At 44.6% G+C, this 18,762-nt stretch overlaps 1 protein-coding gene across 1 annotated transcript in view; it reads left to right on the forward strand.

Annotated features, from left to right (window-relative positions):
* Positions 1-460: 460 nt before the first annotated feature.
* The window catches only part of LOC144823827 (uromodulin-like), a 442,286-nt gene continuing 423,984 nt past the window's right edge, over positions 461-18,762 (forward strand). The window contains exon 1 of the mRNA XM_078682688.1: positions 461-597. Within this exon, the coding sequence (XP_078538814.1) occupies positions 534-597 (64 nt within the window). The 5' untranslated portion in view covers positions 461-533. The remainder of the gene's footprint in view (positions 598-18,762) is intronic.

The raw sequence follows: 18,762 nt of genomic DNA on the forward strand, positions 1-18,762 counted from the left end.
GTCCCTCTGTCTAACTCTCGCGCTCTCCAGTGAGTATGTCTCTCACATCTCTCTCTCTTCTTTTCGTTGTGTTTCTACCAATCGGAAAGTTTCTCTCACCCTCGGTACCCCTCTCTCTCCCTTCAGTGTTTCCCTCTCTCTCTTGCAGTCTCACTCCCTTAGGTTCTGTCTCAGACTTTATCTCTCTGCCAGTCCCTTTACCCCTCACTTTATCCTCTATCACTTGTTCCCGAAAGTGTCTCTCTCTTCGTGTTTGTCTTTCTCCCCTCTCATGGTATCTCTTCCCTAAGTCTCTTTCTCTCGTCATCAACCGCTCTCGTCCCTCGCACTGACACTCATCTCCTTGCTGATCTGCCCACTCGCTCTCACTCCCCTCCCTTCTCACCTGTCCACCTCCTGTGCCCTGCCCTCTGCTATATAACCTGAGGGTACTTGGCGCTGCAGTCACTCAGAAGAAGCTCACAGTCGTTTCCTGTTCGCAGTCACCACTCGTCCCGAATACAAGACCCCGAGGGGAGAAGCTGCCCGTGAGGATGAGGCGCCCAGAGATGAGTCTGCTGCTGGGGGTCCTCCTGGCCGCCCTCCTCGGAGAAGCAGGTACCCGCTCGCTTTATTAAGACTACTGTGATGATGATGGGGGGTCTGAGGATGAGGAGCGGCCTCTCTGAGCACAGCCACACCTCAGCTACGATAAGGTGACAGCGCCGTCGAACCTCGGGGGAAAGACGGGGGGCCATGACTTACAGTCTGCTGCAGGGGTCACCAGAAATACTTAAAAAATACAAGGACCTGGGAGCGAGGTCAGAAATGCGGAGTCTGATTTTTTTCTGCATCTTTTTAATTTTTTTAATGTTAGTTGTCCATCTCTCCATTTGCCAATTATCAGACTGCTTCAGGGCGCTGAGGATGCTTCCGTGCAAGGAAAGTTTAGGAGTGAGACGTCACAGTAGTTGGTGCACGAAGCTGGATGTGGGTGTTAGACACGTTAGGCTTGAAGATGAAGCAGATTTTTCTGAATGGATTCTACTCCTGCATAGGCAGCCAGTGAAGACCTTTGTGGGCCGGTTTCATGTGGTCGCAATGACTCAGGCTCAGTGGTCCCACTCTTCTAGCACTGACACAGTTGAACCCCTATCAATCGCCACCACACATTCACTTATTTCATTTGCCACACTAATGACCACGGCCACTAGCATTATGCGGAAAAGGAAGACCAGCTAATGCGCAGAGTTGACTAAATTATGCAGTAAAAAAAGACAAATTATGTGACTTATGGCCTGATTATGTTGGCGGTTGGATGAGCTTCCGACTGTCATCTTGTTTGGGAACGGTTGGGCCGACAGGTAGTCCTTGGTCCCGTCATCAAATTATGATTCGACCACCGTGGAGGCTGTTGGAAACAAGCCTCGCAGCATTGAGGCTTGTGCTGCGGCCCGAAAAATGGCTGCGGCCCAAGGTTCACTGCCATGAGGCATGTTTGTAAACATCTCTGCACTATGTGGCAGGTACCCCGCCGGCACCATGCAGTGCCTGTCACATGGTGCAGGTATGCTTGGGGGGCACCATAGGTGCCCCCCAGGTCCCATAGTGGAGGGCCAAGGGAAAAAGGGGGCCTGCACGGGCCCCAAAAGTCTCTTTCCACCTGCCTTTTCATGGTGGATTAACTGCCATGAAATGGCCGGTGAAAAGGGACATTGTAATCCCGACGGCGGAGCCTGGGCAGGCACCGCCAATATTGTAGGGATTGCAGTCCCTCCGGCAGTCCATCGTGCTCCTTGAGCCCGTCAGATGCATGGACATTGTAATCCTGGCAGGCAGACCAGCATGGGCATATGGTGGTGGGGCCGTCACTGATGGTCTGATAGTGGCGGCCCCATCGGCATCATAACCATGCCCTTAATGCCGTACATTTTATGATACTATTACATCCTTAATTTGTTATTAGCATTATATCTAGCAACAGTTTCACCTCATTAGTACCAGTTTGACACCCAAATGCAGCAATAACCAACGGAAAGTTGACCAATCAAAGTTTGTGACGGGTCTTCCACTGTGTGGCAACATGTCTCTGCGGTTTTAGTACCTTTTTACCCGCTTGAGCCAGAAACAAACATTTGTCTAGTTAAAATCTGCAGATTATGGCCTTGAATATGAGTGTAGCTGTTATTCATCGCACCTGATAAATATCGTTGGCACACGGTACCTAATTTGTTGCTTGCGATATTACAAGTTTATGGGGATGGGGAATAACATGCAGAGTTTGTGTTTAACGTACCAAAATCCACATGATACTAAAACAACTGTAATCTTATCCTCTGTTCAATTTTGGCAGGTTTCCGAAACTTAACAAGCATTGGCATATATTTAAACTTGTAATTCCAAACCGTAAATAGACAGGGGTTTACATACTGGTCAAAATACTTCAACCATCATAATCAGGCCCTATGCAGCTGATGATGTCTTATGCGGCAAATGTGGCAAATCCATAATTATGCATATGAGATAGCCACTAAATTGCATAATTCCAGTGGCCCTGCAAAATACCTAACCCTAAATCCAGCATTGAACCCGCCAAAGAAAGGCAACAGCCATTTTGTGAGGAGGAAGTGAATGCATACTTATTACAATCATTTGTAGATGCTGGCCAAATGCTTGATTACCTTGACCAGTCATGGAGGCTTCATGCATTAGATCCAAGTTGCAGACTGCTTTTGAGGCGGCCTTACCCTGTCAGATACTTGAAGGCAGTGTTTGAAATGGAATTCTAAAGTGTTGGTACTCATTATCCCAGAAGAAGTTTTCTGCTGAAAAATCATGGATTTCTACTAAAAGTATGGCATCCCTTACTAGAAGTGCTGTACTCTTCCTTCCAAATTACAGAAGTGCAGTCATTCGGTACCTGTGAGTACAGCCCATCCCAAACACTGCTTGAAGGTAATGGTAGCCAATCAATTCAGATCACAAATGGAATCTCTGATCTTCAAACAAAGACGGCTTGATCCTATACCAGGCTTACCTGGAGGAGATTCTGGGGTGGAAGGTGATAAGCCTTGAAGTCTGACTTGCTACCACTCTTCATTGAAGCAGTGCAACTGTTGGTGGCACAATCTGCTCCTTTGCATTCCAGAAGGCTTAAAAATAATCATTTGAATGAAAAGCTGACTGCTAGAATGCCCCTCCATATTCCAGACTTAACCTGTCGGGGTACAGCAGAGAAGGCGAACACCCCAACTGTCACCTTTGGGAATGTCACTGAGGAGACAAGCATTACAGCACTGAGCGGTAGGGAGAAAGCTATGGGGAAGTAAGCCTTCAGCCCTCACCTACACCTGCAGGAGAAGCAGCTGAGGAGACGAGCGCTGCATGTTTCAGTTTTATAAAGTTGGATGACCATGGCAGACTTTCTTCAATGTGCAAAGGCGGTCCAGCTAGGGCCTGCAAATATTGTATACAGACACAGGGATTTGACTTGGCCACATCCTCTAGTTTGTTACTCAAGCACTTGGTTAGCCTCCAGTACTAGTCATATGCCTGCCGACCACACACAAGACCCAACCTATCTAAATGGAGCACCAAAGAATTTCGTAACATACATAGGGGCCTTTTTGATACTGAACACTGGATGCAGAGCTGACTCAACATAAATGGAACCATAAACAATGAGATAAAAGAAATGTACATCTCAGTTGAATGATATTCCTTCGAGGGGCTTGATTCCCCTATGCGTAGAAAATTTTAATTTAATGTAGGAGGCAGAATGCATTGAAGTACATCCAGATGTCCATTTTCTTTTACAAGAAGGTCATCATTCTTCTAAGAATCTGGTCTGATTAGTTTTTTTTTTTAATTGTCCATCTTATTTCAGGTGCTCTAAGTCAAATGCTTAAAGATTGAGGGGCATATGTATGAACAAGCCCTTTTGCAATTCCTCAATAGCAATATTTAGCGAATTGCTATTAAGGAATCGCAAAATGCTATGTATGTAGAAATCGCAATAATATTTGCGATTCCTTAATATTCCTTAATTGCGAGTCGCGAATCGTGATTCGCAATTAAGGAATGCCTTCCCATTCATTCCTATGGGCTAGGAGGCCCATAGGAATTCATTCATTCCACCACCATATGGTAGCAATTATCGCTCCAGACGCTGCTCGCTCCCACAAGTGAAACTGGGGGCAGACCCCTTCGCCTCCTGCCGCGCGCTTGTTACAATTCACAGCTGCCCCCAGGCATCTACGAGCAGACTACGCACGCCTGTTGTTGTTAGAGAGAGGCCGCGAGGGAGCGCAAAGGTTGAAATAGAGCAGTGGTCGCCCTGGGGCTGATCCTCCAGAGACCAGCAGGCTCCAGCCACCGCCCGCTGCACCGCCTCTCAGCCCAGGTCTTGCACCCAGCTTGTGCCCATGGTCGCCGGCCGCAGCTGCGTGGTCCGGCGGGTACAACAGCGTGAGTGCAAGTTCACTTTGATTTCAGGTAAAGGAAGTGCGCAGGTTGAAAGTGAGCAGTGGCCGCCCTGGGGCCGATCCTCCGGAGACAAGCAGGCTCTAGCCCCCGCAATCTGCACCGCCTCTCATCCTAGGGCTTGCACCCAGCGTGAGCGGGCCATTTGCCTCTTTAAATGCAAATACACCTCGGACGTTTAAACTCCAACAAGGGGTTGCTTTCCTGCTTCTCTAAAAGAATGCAAGGTTGTGTTTTCTGAACAAGTGGCCCGAGTGTTTGGGTTAGCAACTCTTTCCCAAAGTATTTACAGTCCGGGTATAGAATCAGGTTTCTCCCACGATGCAATGCTCACAATACTAACAGGACACTATAGCAGCCCTACGGGATTCTTAGCACATGGATATATCCGTGTTGTGTACTATAAAACAAATATCACACTGGGTGATACTAACACTTGTTTCATATAGTTTCCCTGACTCATGCCTTGCATCTAGGAGCATCGCCTCATATCCAGATGGCTTCACGTAGCAAGAGGGCCGGACAGTTTGGAAATGCAAATAGAAAGTTGCCTTTGGGTGAACAAACAGTAACACCAAGAAAGTGGATTTGATAACATTTATTTTTGAAACAGGTAATCAATAGCAACATCTGAGAAACGCACTGACTTTTTCTTAAATTATACTGTATAGAGAAAAACGAGCATTTAAATCCCTAGACAGCTCTCTGAAATGTTACATCCAGTCGAAGGCATTTATTATATATGTGGAAACTGGCGATTATTGAATCCGTAGGCAAAATGTATTATTCATTGCAAGGATAGCAAAATGCGTGAGCAATCTTCTGTGCAAAGAGCTCAAGCAAAAGAGCTAATACGAATGGCTCTGAGGTGTGAACACACAGCCATGACGATGTATGCACAGTGACTTGATACCACTATGCATGAAGGTACAGTAATCTTATAAAAATACAAAAAGAATGATAAAGAGCGGATAGCTTGAGTATCAACCAGCTGGGGGCGTGCTGCCAGCTTTACAATAACCCATGGCACCCGTCGGCCACGGTCACGATGTCTTTGGCCTTTATTCATGACCAGGGCCTAGCCTCTTCCACAGACACCTGATACTCGAGCCTGTCTTCACTTCGTTCAAAAGCGACACCGTGCACGGTGATCACGCAAATGTCCACAAGGTGGCGTCGAGTTCGGCCAGCTCAGGAATGCATGGGAAATCAGAGGCTTTCATCAAGGAGCGGTAGTGTTTGTTCCAAATGGTTAGCTGGTTTTTAGCAGAGATGAAAGGAAATTCTCCCTTTCCTCATACTAGTAATGAAACTAATAGAACCTTCTGTGTCCACCACGAGACAGAAAGGAAGATTAAACAAGCATTGGCATAGCCAATAGGTCTCGCCTTAGGGACCTTATAAGCGTTTAGCCATGCAACATTTGATGTTGTTGCACCAAGGATATGGTGCTGCATAACTAAATACTTATAAGGTCCCAAAGGCGAGACCTATTGGCTATGCCAATGCTTGTTTCCTCACGTTCTGTCTTGGATATTACCGCTACCTTCTCTGTATATTTTTGTTTTAAACTAAACATACCTGTCCACGGCACATGAAATGTCTTGCCCATTTCATTATATACTGTATCCTTTCTCTTTCCGTCCCTTTACTTGAGTATCAAAAAGGTCTGGACTTCTCTTAACACCTCTTTGTCTGTCGAGCATACATTTTCGCCTCCTCTCAGTTTGCTCCCCTTTATTGTATATTCTCTGTCCAGACTCACCCCACACGGCTTCTTTGAAGCCACCCTCAATCTTTTCAGTCTTTGAGCTCCCGATGGTCTGGTTCATTAAATTCATAAATATTTCATGGCAAATTGCTCTTCGTTGAAAAATTCACAGTTCTACAGTAAACAAAGCCTAAGTGTTCTTCTAGTCTGTAACCCAGGATATTTAGGTCATTATGGAAATAGGCCTTAAATTATTTTCCTATGAACTGATTTTTGGAAGAATATGTTTCTATTATTTTTACTTGTTTCATATTTACCAATATCTATGTTAGACCATCAATCGACCTCTGTTTGCGTGTGGGGTATCATGCGAATACAGGTCCAGTGTTGGATGATGAACAGTACTGCAGCACCCCTTTAAATGTTGATAACTGATGCCCAAAGAGAATCCAGTGAGAGAACTTCCAGCAGTGAAAAGTCCATATTTCTGCTTCCGAACATGCTAGAAAACCAGTGAAGATATATCAGGTCCCTGTAATGAGTGCTTCCTGGATTATAAGTGACTCTAAATTAAAACCTTCATTCTGAGATGGGACAGATTTAAGAATTGAGGGCAAGTCACTGAGTGACCAGGACTGAATCTCCAAGGAGCAGGAAACGTATGCATCTCCAAAAAGAGGGACAATAAGACAGAGTCCGGTGTTATGGTTGGTAGTGATGACATAGGTGGACTGTAAAGTTAGGAACATGGGGAAGAGGCACAAAAAGCTGTTAAGAAATAGCAATACTGTGAAGTTGCATTTGATTTTAAATTCGTGCAAATTGGAGATTCAAATCAATGATGACAAATTAAGTGCAGATGTGCGTCAAATGTTTATTTTGAAGGATGAGGCATGTGCTGCACTGCCTCCTGGGCTTTTTCAAACTGGGGGCATCTTTCAAAAGTCTGTTTCAGGACATGGGTTATTGTTCGTTATTCCCAGAGGAGTATTATACTTCTGCTTTGCATATATTTTTACCAACACATACAATGTATTAGTAAAAGAGAATAAATAAAATTTGGCATTCTTACAATTTTGAAGAACTGCTAAAGTAAGTATTCCAGAAGGCTTCTTTGAAAAGCTACTTTTGAACTTTAAACATTTTGGAAAACCCTTGATTTGGGTAAATGAAATGTAATCACCAGTGGAAACGCTTCACGGGGAATATAATTGCGTTTAAACAAACTCAATTTGATCAAAGGATTTTTCTGTAATTTTCCCTTTGTTTATCACTTGTAAGTTTAAAAATCATTCACTATTAGTTTTTACAACTCCGTGAACTATTTAATACACAATATACAGAAATATAAAATTTGAAACTAAAGAACGTTAAGAAAGAGTGAAAAAATATAATAAAATCCTATGCATTTAAATAGCCTTGAAGAAGTCCTCTCTCTCCCGTAAACCAGATAGGGTTTACATTTTTTAAGCAATTAACTTTGGGTCCCTTGTTAATCTCTATTTTCTCGGCAGAAGTCATTTCTAAATAGGAATCCCTTTTTTAATCCAGATTTTGATCTCATATGGAGAACTGTTGCTTACTTTCAGGTAATTGGAGAGCACCAAACGTTTGTCTCTGGGGGCATTGCCTTCTATAACCCTCTGAAAGTTCAAAAGGATTCCAGCCCAAAGTTCTTCAGCATTTGGACTCATCATATTTAAGGAACTAGTTCCCTTACTCGTATTTACTCTACCAGCACCTCTCATTAACCTCAGTTTACCCACAGTACATTGCAACCAATATTTTCTTAAGCAGATTTTCTGGCGCATGTGACAATGTCCGATATTCAGATTTACCCTGGGGTTGTCTCAGGAAATGCCAAACTATCATTTAAGCTCGTCTTTCCCTCTGGCACGCCTCAAGTAGAGAAATGCTGCCCTGCTGAGGAACCTAGGAAAGCATCAACCAGAGCAGCTCTTCCTCTGTTATTAAGAATATTACTTATGATAGAGGTAGCTGTATCTGTTCTTTCTGGTCCCCACAAAAGGTAGTTTTCAATCACTCTCCTTAATGTAAGGAAGTTGAGGCTTTCTGTCTTGGAGGGGGTTCAAACTTCTTGTCTACAATATTAATCCTGATGAACAAACAAGGTCTACCAGTATCGTAACACATTATAGTCAATTAATCCATCTCTGTTCGTTGGCAAGTTTCACTCACCTTTATTATCAGGGTTCGCTGCTACTAGCACGAGAACCCCATGGCCTGTGTCCCCAGTCACAGACTCACGGGTAACTTGTTAGGACACCTTTCTGTTAGTAAAACCCGTAGTCTCCCGTGAGTATCACCGCGAGAGGAGGTCTACATTGGTGTAATTAGTTGTCAGCCTAAAAAAGGGGGTGATGTGTCACTCAACAGTAGTTCCTAAAATAAAACCGCATTAAACCGTAATGAAAACATTTTTATAGATTATATTATAGATATTATTCATTAGAGGGAAAGGGTACAGTCTGAAATTCTCGTCTGCAGTAGCCACCCCGGAAGAAATGCACTCTGGTGCGCTTCTGACATCTGGTGGTTAAAAAGAATATGGCACCGACTGAAGACTGAAATTGCTCACACCATTTGACTACGTTTACTCACTCAGGTGTGTGGTCCTGCAATCACCCAGCGGCTGGCGAGAAGAATTGTATTTATTTATTTTATTTAATGCATTTTTATAAAGTGCGGACTTTACTGAAAGTGTCTATAGTATGTAGTTAACCGTGAACTATTATGCTTTGGCTGTTCAAACGTCCCACCTAATGAGACGGTTACTTTCCGTTAGTGACGCGGGACAGGTAGGCAAAGCTAACCAGATAGGGGCCCGTAGGAAACCCCTACAGGCTGCAGGAAGCCTGGAAGCACCAAAGGCAAAACCCGCGAAAAAGACCCGATGCGATTGGACGCATCCTTGTAAACAACGAACCGACCAATGGTAGAAAGAGGGCTGGCGAATAAGGAGGTCAAAAGAGGGCACGTGCTCCCTTGATCACACTTGACCATGGCACGCAATCGCTAGGGTGGTCCATCGCCTCAGTAAACAGCGTCGCCAATGAAAACGGCCCTTAAGGACCCCCTCCCTTTCTCTGCCATCGCTACCAGGAGACGGAATCAACATCTGCCCGCAGCTCACCTGGGACCAACGGCCCGGTTACCGGAGCACATGATGAGACAGTTACTTTCGTTATTACTTAAGGAGCACACAGAGACGTTTTGGCATAGTGTCTTTATATTGAAACAATCTTCAGGGTTGGAGGAAATAATATCTTGGTGCCACCACCTCCTACTTCACAAACTCCAAGCCATCCAGAACGCCAGGAGCACATGACCCAACACCTACGAGACCTCCACTGGCTCCCTGTGGAGAAGAGGGTCACCTTCAAACTCCTCAACCACGCCTACAACATCGGACCCAATACCTCAACAAGAGAGTATCCTTCCACGTACCCAAGAGGAACCTCCGCTCCGCCGAACTCGCCCTGGCAGAGGTCCCTCGCATCCGCAGAAACAGAACAGGCGGGAGAGCCTTCTCTTACATCGCAGCCAAGACCTGGAACGAGCTCCCCGTGAACATCAGGCACGCGCCAAGCTGCACACGTTCAGGAAAGACCTCAACACCTGGCTCTTCGACTGATCCGTAGCTGCCCTCCCCCCAGTCCATTGAGACCCTCACAGGTGAGTAGCGCGCTTCACCAACCCCTGATTGATTGATTAACCTCCAACACCAAGCCTCAAAGGTGCAGTCTGACTTAACGGCTCAGGAGGTTGAACACCTCAATCTGATATCCAGGTCAAAAATCCAAACGGACTGTGTTTTATGATCCCAAGTATGCAATCTTGTAATAATAGTCTTCCCCAAAAGTTCAAATAAATTCATACACCTCAAATTTCAGAAAACAAAGCTAGCCAACACGTGTTTTGGGAAATACGCTTTTCTCGAGGACAAAGCAGCTCATGCGTATATATTAACATAGGGTTATCAACATTCCTTTACTTTCTATACTTCCTTATATATCCATAAAATATTGAAACTTTCAGAGGCATAGTAATAAATAAAGTTCTCATCATGAACTAGTACTCACCAGTTTACTTAATCTCAACTTGAACATTCTCTCACTCCTCGAAAATTGTATCCCTCACTTATCGCGGTCAGGACCAAATCGGTTTTAAATGTCTTTTTATTCTCATTTTCAAAGACAAAACACGTTCACAATAAACAAAATTGCAGGCCATTGTACTACAGCATCCATCATCCAGGTACAATAAGGATACTTAATCATACGATATATGAAATGACCACACATTGCAAAGAACATGAGGAATACACTTGACACACATCGTTAAGTAATCAGATTTGCAAGCAGAAATGCAGACAAATATCGCCAATAGTCCCTTGGCCTTGATCCAGCGGGCAGTTCTTCTTCATAAGTTTTTAGAGTGTCTTGACAATACGCCATATCACAAAGCCATTGATTAATTTTTGGAGTATCTTTACTGTCCCAACATAATGAAATTCTGCGTTTAGCAAGGAGCAAAGCAACCATGCAAAATTTACGTTTATTTGCCCGGACAGCATTCAGGAGCCCCAGCAAGCAAGTGCGAATGGAACATGTAATTTCAATACCCACCATTTCACCCAGCAGTTTAACAACCTTGTCCCAATATTCCCATATATGGGGACAACACCATGCAAGATGTATAAAGTCAGCCGTGTCAGTCCCACAGCGTTTGCACCGCGCATCCTGACGCAAACCATATCTATAAAGTCTCGCTGGGGTGTAATATGTTTGATGGAGATATTTGTAATGCAGAATCCTTAAGGTGCCATTTGGTGTCAGCAATTCCATAATGGAACAGGTTATCTGCCATTCTTCTTCCGAGAGGGACTCATCCAACACCTTGTTCCATCTCGCAAGTGCTCTATCCGTTGTGTTGGGGATCTCCTCCTGCGCTTTATTGTATAGTCTAGATACTAAATGTTTGCTGCTAGGAGAGGTTATTATCATTTGAAGTGCATTTAATTACGGGGGTTCCGCCGGGTAAGTGGGATATAATTTCATAATCGCCCCCTGAAGTCTGTGATACGTAAAGCGAAATAGTAGTGTTTGGTTGCTGACACACGCCAGATCTTTAGGTGTTTTAAATATCCCGTCTTGGTAAAGATCTCCCATAGTGTAAATTCCCACCTGCTTCAGCAGCCCCATGCCTACCTCTTCTCTGGTCACCGACAGTTCGGGGTAGTGATGTAGTGGTAATGCAGGAGCATATAACGGCAATTTATGTGCTAAGGCTCCTAACTCATGCCAGGCTGCATTCGTAGTGTCTATAGTATTAATATCCTTCGAATGTAATGGCGGCCTGCGGTGAGTGATGATCGCTGTTAATGGGATTGGTAATGCGTCACCGTCCTTTATAGCTGTATCTGTTAAATAGGGGGTCTGATGGTAACAACAGTGTGCGTATTGCGCCTGTGCGCATAAGTAATAAATAAAAAAATCAGGCACCTTAAAACCACCTCTGGAGTACGGTAGTGTTAAAGCTCGTAATTCAATGCATGCTTGCTTACCCACCCAGATCAGCCTAGTCAATAATGATGTCAATCAGCGAAAAACTTATGTGGCGGGGGGGGGATGGATATATTATGAAAAAGGTAGAGGAATTTTGGTAAGATTACCATTTTCACTATAGCTAGTCTATCAAACAAAGATAGGGGTAGTTGGATCCAGCGACCAATCTTTTCTTCTAATGTACTAATCGCTATGCCATAATTGGTTCTGATAACGACCTCTGGATCATGATGGAACCAGAACCCTAGGTATTTTACAGGCTCTGTTTGCCTTTCCTAAGGAAATTCCGTGGGGTGAGGTTGTGTAGTGTCTGTGAGTGGGATAATTAATGATTTTTTCCAGTTAATTTGGATACCTGACTGCCTCCCGAATTTAATGTATTCACGCAATAAGGGGGCCAAGTGGTGCTCTGGGTCCCGTACATATAGCAACATATCGGCCGCATATAAGGAGATATGTAGGGGCCGTTGTGGAAATTGCAAAGCGGAGTAATTGTGCCCATGCCTAATTTTAAGCGCAAATAATAAAGGGGACAGGTGGCATCCCTGCCTTGTCCCTCGTGCTGTTGGATTTGTGTACAGTAATTGGACCCACTGCAGAAATATCGGGGGAACCCCATCCTCTGTAGCACTGTCAGCAGATATGACCATTTTATATAATCAAATGCTTTAGAAGCATCTAGCATAACTGCTGCTGCTTTCGTGCTAGGTATCAGATAGTAAGAGAGTGCGTACAGTGTCCTAGTGTTGTACGCGGTTGACCGAGTTGGTTTGAAACCTGACTGGTCCGGAAGGACCAAGTTGGTCATGAGGGGCTGTAGCCTCGCGGCCAATAATTTAGCCTGTATCCACACTAAGAAGTGAGAGTGGTCTGTATGAATCACAACACTCTGGGTCCTTAGCGGGCTTAAGAAGGGCAAACAGTACGGCTTCTCTTAAAGAGGGAGGAAGTATCATCTTATCGAACGCATCACCATACATTGCAACCAGATGTGGGGCTATCAGGTCCACAAAGGTCGTCAGGGCCTGGGGCCTTACTATTTGGTAGTGACTGAATGATCTCTGTGACCTCCTCTACAGTAATTGACAATGACAGATATTCACGCTGTGTATCCGATAGCCATGCAATGGCCACGTCTGCCATATACTCCATGATCTCTGCCGACGAGGCTGTAGGCTGGGATTTATATAGCGCGCTGTATGTTTTTATGAATTCCTGCAATATACCCCGCGCATTGGTCCTCACACACCCGTCATCTTCTCTGATTTGCAGTACTGCCTCGGGAGCCCAGCCTTCGCAGATTTTTAATGCTAACATTCTACCCGGCCTACCTGCTTCACCAAAAGACCGAGCAGTAGCACGCTTCGCTATGTATTTAAGTTCGTCTTCGGCATACGACTGATATTCTGTCATGACAGTTCTGATATCTCCTAGCACCCGGCGACATTGCGTAAGCTCATACTCACATTCTAATGATTTTAACCGGTTTTCGCATTTAGAAAACTGTCCACGTATATTCTTTAGAATACCTGCATTCATACTAATACATACACCTCTCAATGTAGCTTTGAATGCCTCCCACAATAAGCTAGGGTCGTCAGTAGTAGGGTCATTGAATATAAAGTAATCCTTGTTAGCGGTGGTGATAGTGCTTGTAAAAGGGATGTAAAAGGGCACATTAACTGATAGTAGTATGGGATAATGATCGGACAATGTCTTGGGTAGGTGTGTTACAGCCCTGGTTCAAAGCAGTATTTCTTTTGACCCAATCCAGTAATCAATACGTGACCAGCTGATATATGCTGATGATGTGTGCGTTGCTTCCCCACGCCCCGGATTTAGAGTTCTCCACACATCGTGTAGCTGCATTTTTGACATGATATCTTGTAACTTAACCATTGCCCTCCGATGTGGTTCTGTAGTGATGCCCGATCTGTCTAGATACTCATTCAGTACTAGATTAAAATCCCCTTCCCATATCAAAGTCTTACCCAGCACCCCATGTAGTTTCTGCCACATCTCATGGTAAAAATCAGGTTCATCTGTGTTTGGGCCATATGTATTGATAGGTGCAATCGGCTGCCCCCGAAGTTTACCAGTAACAATGACATAACGCCCCTGAGTATCGGCTACAGTGTCTGCAACTGCAAAATTCGTACCTTTTTTTACTAAAACAGTGACCCCTCCAGAATACGAGGAGTATGTGTTGTTGTTGATTGATTCAGCCCATTTAAAACCAAATCGACTATTTGTGTGAGGAGCAATATGCGTTTCCTGTAGAGGGCAATATCAAACCAGCACACAAAAACTTCGCATTGTTCAGATCATCAGGGTTTAAGGGGACTAGTGCGCAGTGGAGAGAACCTCAATGCGGTCCACACAGTCTCACGAGACATGTCTTCATAGTGAAATCTTTGTCCGAATCCTGTCGTTGCGTTTAGTGACAATTTTCTTGACAAAGTCATGCGCGGCTTTTGGTGTCTGGAGGATCGTTGAGCGATCATCCCATGTCACTTTCAATTGCGCTGGATAGAGCATGGCGTATTCCACATTCAACTCACGTAGTTTCGCCTTGGCTTGCGCTTATTCCCTGTGAGCCTGTTGCACAGCCATTGTGAAGTCCGGATAGAACTCTAATTTATTGCCCTGATCTGTCACCTGTTGCTTTTCATGAGCCATGCGCAGGACATTGTCCCTATCCCTGTAATTCAGGATGCGAGCCACTATAGGCCTGGGGGAGGCTCCCGGTGGTGGACGTGGTGCCAGCGATCTATACGCACGTTCTACGATGAGGACCTGTGAAAAGTGTTCTGCCCCAAAGACAGTGCGCAGCATCTTCTCCACGTATGTTTCCAGTCGGCTGGTGTTGGTTGATTCTGGTACACCCGCGATCCGAACATTGTTCCGGTGCGATCTAGATTCCAAGTCTTCAGCTTTATTTTTGATAACTTCAAGTATCTTCTCCATTCCTGCGCATTTACTGGTCTTGGCATGTGCTTTGTCCTCAACAGTTGCAATTCGGGTTTCGGCATCATGTAGGCCCTCCCCCTGCTTGTCCAGCTTCGCAGCCATATTGTCCACACGTTGAGGGAGGTGATCCAGCTTCCCGTTAATATCTTGAAGACTGGTCTGAATAGCTTTAAGAACAGATTCCATAGCGTTGCTAGTCTTGGCCTCTGTCTCTAGTTCAGTATCGGACTGTGCCGTTGCACCTTTCGTCTGCTTCCGTGAGTCGAAGGAGATCTTAGGTTGCTGCTTATCTGGTTTGCCCATGTTGCTGAAAGGCCGTGCCACTCGCGAATGATAAGTTAGGCCTCAATCTTCACTCCAACAGTGCCTCTACTCCATTGCATGCCAGTGAGACCCAGTGAGGACCACAGACAACTTTGCCACGATTATGGTGTCAGACACGGCAAAAGTCCTCCAGAGGCGCATGGAAGCTGTTCGTGGCACCTCGGTGCAACATGGCGGCACCCCACACTTCAGTCTGCTACTAAATGAATTTTGACGGCCCGGTTAAACGCATACAGTGTTGTAAAAAGCAAACAGATGCAGTGTTGGGGCGCAAGGAGACTTGATGCAGCACTGGGCTCAGAAGAACAGAGTGCTCTTCCCAAAAATAGTGGGGGAACTCCGTCCACCCTCAACTTGTGCCACGTCTCTACCACAAGCACATTCAGAAGAAACTGACTACTTCACTGCTTAAGGCTATGAAGTAACCAGAGTGGATGCTGGTCTCACTTACATTTGAACCACCGAGAACTCATGTATTTCAGTCATTGTTTTAAAAAAGATAGCAGGCAGATAAAAAGAATGATCGAATATCTGCTTACACCTAATATATATACAAGTTCCAAGCTCTGTACTTTGAGTCACTTAGTCCCCAAAACAACAGAGACAAGCTTATTAACATACAGCCCCCTTCCACACTTGGACCCTGCAAGTGAAAAGCCATTGATCCACTAGTAGGAATAGGGCTCAGTCAGCCATATGTCATGAAGGGATACAAGATCACTTTTGGATACATTCTCCTTTACATTGGGGGTTCCGGCAGTGGAATAAGGCCATGCGCATTCCATGAGACTAGTAGCCAAACTTGGATCCACTACAAATGCCTAAGGAATAATAGGTGGGTTTATGATGTTCAAAGCTTGTTGAGGAGGTTCATTAACTCCCCCAAGAGAAAGACAAGCTGCTTGTTGAGACCACACTGAGGGACCACAATCGTATGAGAAAATGCACATTTGAACCTATATATCTTAACTTTTTCCTCTCTCTTACTCTTTTGTCCTATATCTCCCTTATCCGTTTTTCAAATATTACTATTTGGGATAAGTGATTATTTTCTTGTTACAGTACTTTCATCATAGTCACTCAAATGACCACGAAACAAGACCTCTCAAGCAGACAACTAACAGTCAGGGAGACAGCCTAAAGCCACAGGACAAACAAAGTCACGTTGGCGAAAACATTAGGAAAACCACAGCACCAAAGCAGGAAGAAGACTACACAGATACTGGTCTACATTATAAGCAGCAAGAAAACAATCACAAAACATGAAAAGCAATCAAATCCCTACTCGGAGGCCCGACCGGCACTGACGCAAGTCAAATCTAGAGTCCAGGCAGGGCCATGATTTGCAGAAGGAAGGATGGAGAGAAATGGAACAAGAAGACTGTTTCCAATGACAGTAGGAACCTTATTTTCCTGGAGAGCCAGAGAACGGATGGGCAGAAAACTGGGCCAAAGAGACTGCTGTTTGCGATACAAGATCATAACGCTTCTGGGAAACCTAGGAAAAAACCTTCCTTTTTTCCAAGGGCAAACCCTTTAAATAGCGGCACAGTTATCCACCCGCCAAAACAAGAACAACATGAACCTGGCAGTATGGAACCCTTTGTTATATCAGCGAAAAGGGGGAATTAAATGTTCCCATGCCAATATCACGACATCTACTAAAATCGCACGCCGGATATAATGAAAAGAACAAAGATGGATTAGACAAACGAACACCCATGGCATTCAATCAACTGAGAGCAAATGTAGAGAAGTGCCACACTAAAATCGAACAGGAGAAGGATTCTCGGTTCTAAAAACATAGGGGCATATTATCAAGGACCGGTGTTAAAGTTATCGCCTGTTTATCGGCAGGAAATTGCCAATAAAATGGCGATAATGGGCTTGATAATACGCCCTTGTTAATTCCCATAGAAGCCCATGCTAACATCAGAACATGGGCTTCTATGGGAATTAACAAGGGTGTATTATCAAGCCCATTATTGCCGTTTTCAGAACATGGGCTTCTATGGGAATTAACAAGGGCGTTTTATCAAGCCCATTATCGCCGTTTTATCTGTAGTTTCTTGCCGATAAAACTGCGATAATTTTAACACCGGTCCTTGATAATATGCCCCATACTTCTATAAAGAAGGATCGCGATAGCAGACATTAAGAAGCTATATCACAAGAGGGGGCTTAGGCCAAACAAAATGCATGAGATTCACGTGCACAATAAAACTGAAATGCACTTGTAAACAGGAGGAGATAAACCAAGATCCAACCAGCCAACTGGCGTCATCAGAATGGTATACATTTGGATAAATGCAAGTTGTATGGTTAAAGCGCATTAGTAATACTGAAAGCTTAACTACTGAAAACACGGGCTGTGGACATTCCCAGCTGTAGTATAAAGCGCCATCACAACTTTCAACTTATGACATTGGGAATGCCGCCGAGAATCTGTGTTTGAACTGACGCTATGGTGCTGTTATCTCTTTCACCTGTTAAACTTTAATCACTGGTAACTGTAGGCCCTAACAAAGGGAACAACATGCTGGTTCCACTTTTGCTTCTGATGTGGTGTTAAGGTGCCAGCATCTATTATAGTCTCTGTAAAAAGGCTCCATCTGAATTCCCCTTTGTCAGTGATATGGAGTAGACCTTCGTCCTCTATATCCTTATCACACCCAGGTAGACCCGATAGGGCATCTGTCAAAGACCAAACCCTGATCAGAGTGCCGTCTAGTTGGATACCGATAGAGGACATTTTCCCAGATGCCTTTGGCCACAAAGGGTCCTTCTGGCTCTTACCAGGAAATGTTTAGGCATGCCAAGCAAGTGATTAGTGACCATTAGAATCTTTTCAATTCTCCTACTGTTGATGCAGAGAGCGTCTAGGGGAATCCTAGGACAAATATAGCCACTGGATAATGTGTAGACAATATATTCTTGCTGTCCGTTTGGAGAACGCCTGCTTTGGTCTTTAGAATGTGCAGAGTTTATAAATTACACCAGTTTTTACATCTTTGCATTGGCAGTGACTGAGGTGTTAGGATCCCTCAGCAGGGTGGCATACATGTCTTCTATGTGCAGTTGAGGCAGAGAAGTAACATCCAGGTTAGATAACTTCAAGCTGGTCACTGGAAAAGTGTCTGGACTGGCCGCCTGAATCTCTGTTGATTCCAGTAGGTTGACCACTACATGGACAGAGTGTGCCCCCTGCTTGGTGCACTGTCTTCATCTGAGCAGCTGGAAGTTACTGCCATTTGGATTTGGTCTCTTTGAGGGGTCGGTGTCTGGTCAGGACTTCTGCATTGATTAGCTCCTTACCTGACCTGAAGCTGGAATTAGTATGTATTTGGGCCAGTAAGCCATCAATGTCAGTGTCAGTGGCATTCGACTTGTCTTTATGAAGGTGAAAGAGTTTTGTTGGTTCTCAAGTGGAACCTGGCCACACAAAAGCTTTGAAAGAATTTCTCAGCTATGTCCCATTCCAAGGTTTTTGTACTCAAGCTTGTGGAGTTCAGAGTTCTTTACTGACCCTGACACAATGAGGTTGGTGTATCCCTCTGGACTTGACCCCCCCTCACAACACCTAACCTCTCATGGCTGAAATGTACATGGTTCAAGCATAGCCATATCTCAGATGAACCTGAATCTGAAGAGCTCCTGATCTTCTCTCAAGGGATCCCCTCTTGAACTTTATTGCCATTTGTTTTCAGA

This window comes from Lissotriton helveticus, chromosome 3_1 (assembly GCF_964261635.1).
Source record: "Lissotriton helveticus chromosome 3_1, aLisHel1.1, whole genome shotgun sequence".
Taxonomy (NCBI): domain Eukaryota; kingdom Metazoa; phylum Chordata; class Amphibia; order Caudata; family Salamandridae; genus Lissotriton; species Lissotriton helveticus.